This window comes from Lipotes vexillifer, unplaced genomic scaffold (assembly GCF_000442215.2).
Source record: "Lipotes vexillifer unplaced genomic scaffold, Lipotes_vexillifer_v1.1 scaffold2049, whole genome shotgun sequence".
Taxonomy (NCBI): domain Eukaryota; kingdom Metazoa; phylum Chordata; class Mammalia; order Artiodactyla; family Lipotidae; genus Lipotes; species Lipotes vexillifer.
This window is the reverse complement of record NW_006778494.1, coordinates 23623-32787: the sequence shown is the minus strand read 5'-3', so window position 1 is coordinate 32787 and position 9165 is coordinate 23623. Positions and strand designations below refer to the sequence as shown.

Below are 9165 nucleotides of genomic sequence, written 5' to 3'. Positions count from 1 at the left end.
GGGGGGGGGGGGGAAAAAAAAAAAGCCATCTGCAAGTTAAAGCAGCGTCTGTTTCTAAACAAGGCAGCCCAGAGCCTCTGGATGCTGCCTGCTGCTTGGTGTCTCAACACCTATTTCCCTCGTCTCTGCCTTGAAATTAGCTCTTTAACCCCAAACTGCTAGAAAATACATGAAGTTATTTACTAACCACTTGGGGAAAGGGAACATAGCTACTCTCAAACTTGCAAGCTGCTATACACTCCCTTCTACACCTCTGCTCTGCTTCTTCAAGGAAAGAATGTGAAACAGAGGTAGAGTAAAATACTGCTATAGGGCTTCCCTGGTGGCGCAGTGGTTGCGAGTAAGCCTGCCGATGCAGGGGACACGGGTTCGTGCCCCGGTCTGGGAAGATCCCACACGCCGTGGAGCGGCTGGGCCCATGAGTCACGGCCGCTGAGCCTGCGCGTCCGGACCCTGTGCTCTGCAACGGGAGAGGCCACAACAGTGAGAGGCCCGAGTACCGCCCAAAAAAAAAAAAAAAAAATACTGCTATAACTCTGGCTTGGCTAGCGTGGTCACCTAACAGCTCTGCAAGGCCACGGCACTTCACAAAGAAAGCCTGGCTCTTGGCTGACAAATGCAGAGACGTATGCCTTCCAAAGTACTGGGGATTCGGTGTTGTCTCACAAAGGGGACATTTACTGCTTTGCCTGACCAGCATATATTCCCCTCTTTGACTTTCCTTGGGAAGGCACCCCTTTCCCACTCAGTCCATATGGTTCCACAGGGCTAATTCCACTTAGCTCTAGGGGTGGGCACATGACCTAGCCCTGGCCAATCAGGGCATCCCAGCATTGCTGGTCAGAGTGATAGTTCAGGGATGGTAAAGTAAGCCTGGGCAGTCCAATGAGAAACAATTCCAGGACTTCAGGTGGAAGCAATGGGAAAGAGCAGCTCTCTTTCCACTGGTTTGCTGAACTAAGAAGATACATGTCTAGAGCCAGTGCTGTTCTGCCTTTTTGAGTAGAAAGCTTGTCTGAGAGTGAAGGCAACAGAGAGAACAAGTCTTTATGACAGTGTGACCCTGTATGTGGCCATGCCTGAACTTCCCAGTCAAGCAAACTAAAAATTTCCCTTTGGGCCTAAGCCAGTTTGCAATGGGTCTTCTGTCACCTACAAGTGAAAGAACCCTGGTTAACACAGTATAACAATGCCAGAGTACACAACAGCCCAAGTTAAGTGGGTACAGCTGCCAAGGAACCTGAATTTCTCTTCTGATCCTTCTCCTCACTCAGGAAAAATATCCAAAGGGTTCTTACTTAGTCTGCTTGTTGACCACAATCACAGAACAATCAACAGGCCTCTCAGCATCAAAGCGTCTCTGGATTTCCTCAAAATACTGACGATAAAGCTCTTCTCTACGCCGTTCCTCACGTTTCAAACGCTCTGCAGGATGACACCAGAGAAAACTGAAACACGGACTGTGCCTTTCTATAAAAATAAGTCACAGGCCTTATTTTCAATCCTGAACTACTTGTAGGCAAAGGTCATAACACACACACACTTCTCTGAATTAATCCTCTAGACTACCTCCTAAAAATAACCCTCATTATTGTTTTTTACTATTATAAATCCATTGACATGGAATGATTGTATTAAATGGCATGGTTGTTTTAATCTCATACATGCTGCCAAAATGCCCTCTAGAAAGGCTGTTACTAATTTATCCTTTCACAGGGGTGGAGCACCTAGTGCTATTTCTCCACATCTTAGTCAACATTGAGTATTGCCATTAAAAAACAAAACAAAACAAAAAACAAAACAAAAAAACCTCCTGCCAACTTGATAGGTAAAAGATGGTATTTCATTATTATTCTAATTTTCATTTTTGGGACAACTATTTAAGTCCCCTATTGACAGGCAATTGTAATTTGCTTAAAAAAAACCAGGCAATAAACAAACACACACAACCCCCCCCCCCAAACAAACAAACAAAATCAGGCAGTAAAGTGTAAGTTTTGTAACAAATTAAAAATGAGGTTCTTGGGCTTCCCTGGTCGCACAGTGGTTAAGAGTCCGCCTGCCAATGCAGGGGATGCGGGTACGGGGCCCTGGTTCAGAAGGATCCCACATGCTGTGGAGCACCTAAGCCCATGAGCCAAAGCTACTGAGTCTGTGCTCTAGAGCCCACATGCCACAACTGCTGGGGTCCGCGGGCCTGCAGCCCATGGTCTGCATCAAGAGAAGCCACCGAAGTGAGAAGCCTGCGCACCGCAACGAAGAGTGACCCCTGCTCGCCGCAACTAGAGAAAGCCCGAGAGCAGCAACGAAGACCCAATGCAGCGAGCGAGCGAGCGAGCGAGCGAGCGAGCGAGAGAGAGAAAGAAAGAAAGAAAAATACATCTTTAAAGATGTATGGAATATATTGAGAAAATCAAGGCTTTTATCAATAAAAAACACATCTGTCTTTACCTAAAAAGTAGATGCTGTTAGGTAAAAATTATAAATAAAACAAAAAACCCCACATACTACATAGATAATGCAAACAGTTTTAGTTACTTGGTCAATGAGAAAAAAAAAAACCCAAACGACCTCTTCTGCTCCCATCTTTTGCTCATTTTGTTCTTATTGCTGGAATTTCCTATTTATTTCTTCTTGTTAGATGTTGACTAAACCAGATGATGGTACTACTTCGCATTTTAAAAATGATTTTCAAGCTGAATGTTCTCTACACGTGAATAGGATATTTGTATTTCTTCTTTTTGTGAATTGCTTAGCCAAGTCATTAGCCCCTTTCCAGTTGGTTATTAGTTTCCTCTTTCTCTTGTAAAGTGTCCTACCAGTGCTAAGTGCTGTTTCTGCTGCTTTACCTTTTGCACGAGACTGACTTTCTGGGCCTGGAGGGCCTCGTCCATCAAAGCTATCTCTGTAACGGTCAAAGTAAGAGTCATCCTTCCTCCTGCAATAGTCATCCATTCGCAGGTATCGGTCGTAAGAGCCTTCTCTCCTGAAAAGTTACAGAAATGTGCGCAAAGTTAAAAGTCTTATCCTGCAAAAATCAAATACAGAGAATTCTTCAAGACCCAGTCTGTGAGGAAGTAAAGCACAGTAAGGCATAGGACTTTGGGATCAGACAAACGAAATGAGTATCTGGGACTCACTGCTTATCAGCTCTGTGGCTGGGACTGAGTTAACCTACCTTCCAAAATGACTGGGAGGATGTACAGAAAGCTCTCAGCATAAAGTAAGCTCCCTGGCCTAAAGTAAATACAAAATAACTGGTAGTAATTATTGATATTAGTTTTGAGGAACCATTCCATGCCCCCACCCCAAGCCTCCTTCCCTGTGCTTTTGAAAAACTGTGGTTAAAAACCAAAACAAAAAAATCAAAATTCCACATAAATAATTTTTCATCACCCCGAACAGAAACTCAACCCCCTTTGCTGTTACTTTGTCTCCATGAATTTGCCTTTTCTAAATACTTCATATAAGTGAAAACATGTATTTGTCTTTTGTGTCTGTCTGGCTTATTTCACGTAGCATAATGTTTTCAAGGACCATCAAGGTTGTAGCAGGTGTCAGAATTACCTTTCTTTTTATGGCTGAAAAATATTGTTTTATGGATATATCACATTTTTTATCCATCTATTGATGGACATTTGAATTGTGTCTACCTTCTGGCTACTGTGAATAGTGTTGCTATGTACATTCACATTCATCTGTGTGAGTTCCTCTTTTCAATTCTTTTGGATATATATTCAGGAGTGGAACTGATGGATCATTAATTCTACTATATTTAACTTTTTGAGGAGCCGCCAAACTTTTTCACAGTGGCCATACTACTTTACATTCCCACCAGCAACGTATGAGGATTCCAGTTTCTCCACACCTCGCCAACACTTTTTTAAAAAATAAATTATTATAGCCATCCTAGTAGGTATGAAGTGGTATCTCATCGTGGCTTTAATTTGCATTTCTCTGATAACTAAGTATGTCAAGCATCTTTTCACGTATTTATTGGCCATTTGTGCATCTTCCCTGCGGTTTTGCACGGCCAAAACAATTTGTACTCCATGTTTTTTTCCATTTGCATGATGTTGCCTTTAAGAGGCCACAGGGAGATTCGTTCACTAAGCACAGTTCATCATCATTCACACATTCACCACATACTTATTAAGCAGCACATCTACCATTTGATAAACATTGGAAATATAGGGCTGATAAAGTCACTGCTATACAGAGCTTTCCATTAGTTCAGCAGAACACAAATAAAGAAGACTATTACAAAAAAACCAAGCAGAACAGCTGTACAGGTACCTGTACATGGGATCTCGGGAGTCTCTCATATCTCTGTATCTGTCGTACATGGGGTCCCGGTGATCTCGAAAATCCCTAGAGTCTCTTAGGTCACGAAAGTCTCTAGGATCCCTCATGTCCCGAGCATCACGCATACTTCTGCTGTCTCTGTGATCCCGAACGTCTCTGCTCTCTCTGTGGTCCCGCAAATCTCGGGGGTCTCGCATGTCTCTGCTATCTCGAGCATCCCGGCCATTTCTGCCATCCCTGGGCTCTCTTCTTGGACTTCCTCGAATGGGGGATCGATCGCGTCTTGTATCTCGGCTGTCTCCAAAGCCATATGGATCCCTGTGGGAGGTAGCAAGAAAATGCTAAGACAAAGAAATTGAAGGAGCCAACCTTTCAGCTCTTTATTGGAGGAAGCCCCCACCCTCCAAGCATTTTTCTCTAAAATACGGCAGCCAGTGAGAACATGATTAAAATTTTAAGGATAGTTACCATCTGGTCAGCAAATAAAGACTAGTAGGTTCTAGAATCTCAGAAGATTAGGATATTGAGGGAAGAATGTATGATCCAGAGTCAAAGGTTCTGACTGGGATCATAGTGTTTATCAGGCTTCAGGGGCTAATTCAGTATTCTGTATACATGTCAGACTATCATCTCTATCTCGACAGGTTTTCAAAGTGAAAAAGTGTCTTCCCCCAGAACCTATTTCCTCCCATCAGACTTGTTCGAAAGAGACTTTAAAAGGGGCGGAACGTTGCGTGCATGCGTGCGTGCGTGTGTGTGTGTCATAATAAGGGGCAAGACTCATGAAGAAAAAATGAGCAAACGGCACCATCTCGTACAAAGTAACGGTGATCAAAGGCGTTGTCCTTAAAGTACAGAAAATGTCACTTAAAACATCTAGCAGGATTAATCAAATTAAGGGGAAAAAAGAAAGAAGTACAATATGAGACATACAGTCAGGTACAGGAACACTCAGTTTCTCTACCTTCTTAACATACTTATTGAGAAGTGGTCTCTCTCAGGCTGAGGTTTATGTAGAACCTGGTTCCTTTTTGGCCAAGGTGTTTTTTGTTTAAAAAAAAAAAAAAAAAAAAAAAAAAAAAAAAACAAAAAAAAAAAAAAAAAAAAACAAAAAAAAAAAAAAAAAAAAACAAAAAAAAAAAAAAAAAAAAACAAAAAAAAAAAAAAAAAAAAACAAAAAAAAAAAAAAAAAAAAACAAAAAAAAAAAAAAAAAAAAACAAGAAAAAATAACAGTATTTGAAGTCACAGGTATGTTTGGCCTGATCTGCTTCAATATTCTTCATGAGACATTCCACCCAACTGGGAACTCATCCCCAACTTCTTATTCAACCCAATCAGGCCCAGACTGACTTTTTCATTTCTGCCTAAAATCATCTTCCCATTTACCATGGTTTAAGTTCTTGAAAGTTAACTGATTTTTCTTCTCTATCCCCATTAAGCCACTTGAATCCTGTTTGTTTTTCTTGTTCATTCTCATTGGATTTCTAAGTTCAATCCAAACTCTTATTTTTATGCTGGCACCACCAAGAGTTTCCAAAAAACAAAATCAAAACCCAATCTTCCAGATTTCAATTCATTCAGCAAATACCAGATTAATCATCTGAATTTCCACCTGTTACCAACTGCAGCTTGGCTATCACGCTTCTGGACACCCTTCCCTAACAGATCTGGCCCCTTTGCATTTATTATTTCTCCCCCATTTCCTGATCCAACCTCCTTAGTTCTACTTAAGCTGTTCTTATGACTTAACTCACACTATGCATCTCAGTATTTCTGTTCATACAGCTTTTCAACATGGAATGTTCTTCTTGCACTAACTCAGGTATCACCCAATCCTCAGAGGCAAGTTCATGTCCCATGTCTTCCAAGAAATCTCTAATCTCTAGCAACCGCTGATCTCTCCTGCTAAACTCTTTGAGCACTTACTATTTCTATTACTCATCTTGATCTGGTTTACCTTTTTACGTCTTCTTGTGTGACCCACTTTAAGGATTACCTCCTCTGTAAAACCTGCCCTGAACTCTTGATCTTTTCCAACAAATATGCTCCTCCTCCATTCTTTTCCATCTCATCTACCTACTTACTCAGTTGTTCAAGCCAGGAAACTGGATGTCATCCTTTCCTTAAAGTCGCATCCACTCTTCCAGTCACATTTCCAAATTCTGTTAACTCTTTCTCAGAAATTGATGTCCATTCTGCCTGTTTCTTTACCTCTATAAAGTACCACTGAAGGCCGACCCCAAACCATCTCTCCCCAAAACCACAGCAAGAGCCTTCTAAGTAGTCTCCTCACCTCTCCTCTTGCCTGTTTCCCAATCTTTCTCCAGATTACTCTAAAGTGATCTTTTACACATATAAAACCCTTCACTGGTTTCCCACAGTATTTCGAATTCAGTCTAAAATCTCTACTGAGGCCAGTAAGATTCTCCCTGGCCTTGGCTCCTGTCTTCTCCAACCTAGTCTCACCTTCTCCCTAGTTCACCACTTTCTTACCATACTGACCTTTCAGCTATAACTAGTCAAGGTTCTTCCTGATGCCTCTACTTGAGTACCAGAAACGAATCCATACTCATTTTCCAGGTCTCAGGCTTAAGTATCCCTTACTCCCTGATTCTGTTAGTTTAGAAGTTTATCTTCTGTCCCTAAATCCTGGCCACTTTCTCTCATAGCACTTTGTTTTCACTCATTTATCACAATTTGACGTCACATATCAATTTACTTGTTTAATGTCTGTTTGCCCTACTAGACTGTAAGTCCATGAGGACAAGGACTGTCAGTTTCACTCTCCATGATAAAGCCACCGCATAGGTTTGTATTGTCTGGCATGTAGCAGACGCTCCATGAATATGTTAAATGAGTCTTGCTCTGCACACATATTTCTACTGCTGTACTTATCACACTGTTCTGTAGTTATTTGTTTACATGGCTTCCCTACCAAACAGCAAGCTCTTCCAAATGCTTTGTATCCATAGGACACAGAAAAGAGTTCAGTAAATGTTTAATGAATTGAATTGTTCAACTAATGTAAGCCTCTCAAGAGCAGGCATCATGTTTTCTGTATAGTTTTGTCATCTACCATGACTACACATATGGGCATTCATCATGATGCCCTCAGCTTGGAAGAAAACCTCAATTTCACTTCATCTACATGGTCACAGCAAAAACAATTTAAATGCCAATTCTGCTTCTATGAAAAGTCCTTGTCATATGTTTTAAGGCTCACAAGTACTCCTGATTTGTGGGAGCAAACATATGGGAGACTAGAGAATTTAAATGAGGACAGCTAAACATTTTTCCTATTAAAATAAAGTGCAGACTAACCAAGATTCTTACTTCAACTTTTATTATGTCACATAAATCCGCCCAACACGTGTAATATCTGATCTAGTGTATAATATGGGCAAATCCCCAGGATCTAATGGAAAGGGACAACTGTAAAGTATTTCTGGATTAATGATCGGCAGATAAACCTGCCTTGGGGAGCAGTTAGAAACAGTTATTAGAGGTGGAATCAGATTTCAAGTGTTCTCTGGCAATCAAGGCTGAAAGGGATCATGAACCTGACAGACCACAGACCACACACAAAGCCGTGGGCTGGTGAAAACAGGGGTGGGGACAGGGATAAGAACACCATGTCAGAGCATGTTTCTCACAGACTCAGGATAATTATAAATGCCGTATTTGGTGCTCATTCTTTTGAATCCACTGAAATACCTTACTCACCTGTCAAGAGTTTTCCCTGGAGGTTGACCATAACACCCTAGATTCCCAAAACCTGGGCTCGTGCTTCCAGTTTGAGAAGGCAAGCACTCTCCTCCCTCAAAGAATCTAAAGTCTGTGTGCAACAAAACTGCAAATTTCCCCTCAATTACCTTCTGGGTAAAAATGCAGAAGAGATGATATTCACATGGGGAAGAACCAAAGGAGTGGTAGAAGCGGGGACAGAGAGGATAGTAATTCTCGAAAATGAAAAGGCAAAGCTTTTTTCCTTTCTCCAAAAGATAAGCAGTATGGCAGACTGCTGCTCTTCTGGAGGCAAAAACAAAAAACCCTTTAAGGTCACTTTAGAACCCAAACAAAGAACTCCCCAGAACAAAAGGGCTCCTGCTTCTGGCCCCAACATGTTTCTCAAAGCAAGAACCGGGTAACAAAAAGGTGGTACAGTGTGCAGGATTCAGAGTGCCGCAAGGATGAAGCCTGCTGAATGAGATGCTTGACCTCAGATAACAAGTGGGTTAGAAGTAAGTTTCTGGAGAATACAGTTCACTATATCATCCCACAGTACCAGAGGTGTTTAACTGGAGACCAATGCATTGTACCCTCAGGTACTAGGTCACTAGAGGCTAAAAAGAAACTGAATAGTTGTTAAAAGAAATTTCAGAACCAGAGTCCACAAACTGAAGGCAAATGATAAAAACCACTAAAATTCTGTTGCAAATTCCTCAGCTATTCAGCAGGAGGGGGGAAAAGGCCAAATACTCTTTGCCTTGAGAGAAATAAAGTCACACCATTTGGAAACATCTGAGAGGTAAGGAGGGATGGGTGAAGGGAAAAACCATGGCAAGTGAGGTGCTTCTGGTAGAAGTGCTTCTCTTCCTGGGGATGACAGGGGTATGCAGAGCACTAGGCATTTGACAGCTGACTGATAAGATAATTATCTTGGACAACTGATGGACTTTGAGCTTCTCTTTGTCTACAGACTGAGACCTCAAGCCCAGGATGGTGTCCTTTGGCCTTGGCTGTACAGAAGGTTAGGGAGGAAGGCCTCTGTCCTATTCTTTGTCAGCATCTCCTTTTTTTCTTTCTGTTCACAGTAATATTTTCCTTGGGAGGTCAGCCTTTTTTTTTTTTTTTTTTTT

General features: G+C 41.6%; 1 protein-coding gene across 1 annotated transcript in view; it reads right to left on the bottom strand.

The window, feature by feature from the left end:
- NCOA5 (nuclear receptor coactivator 5) overlaps window positions 1-9165 on the bottom strand; it is a 30989-nt gene that overhangs the window by 4096 nt on the left and 17728 nt on the right. The window contains exons 3-5 of the mRNA XM_007451627.1: window positions 4297-4623; window positions 2850-2986; window positions 1299-1425 (exon numbers count right to left, since the gene is read on the bottom strand). Of these exons, the coding sequence (XP_007451689.1) occupies window positions 1299-1425; window positions 2850-2986; window positions 4297-4623 (591 nt within the window). The remainder of the gene's footprint in view (window positions 1-1298; window positions 1426-2849; window positions 2987-4296; window positions 4624-9165) is intronic.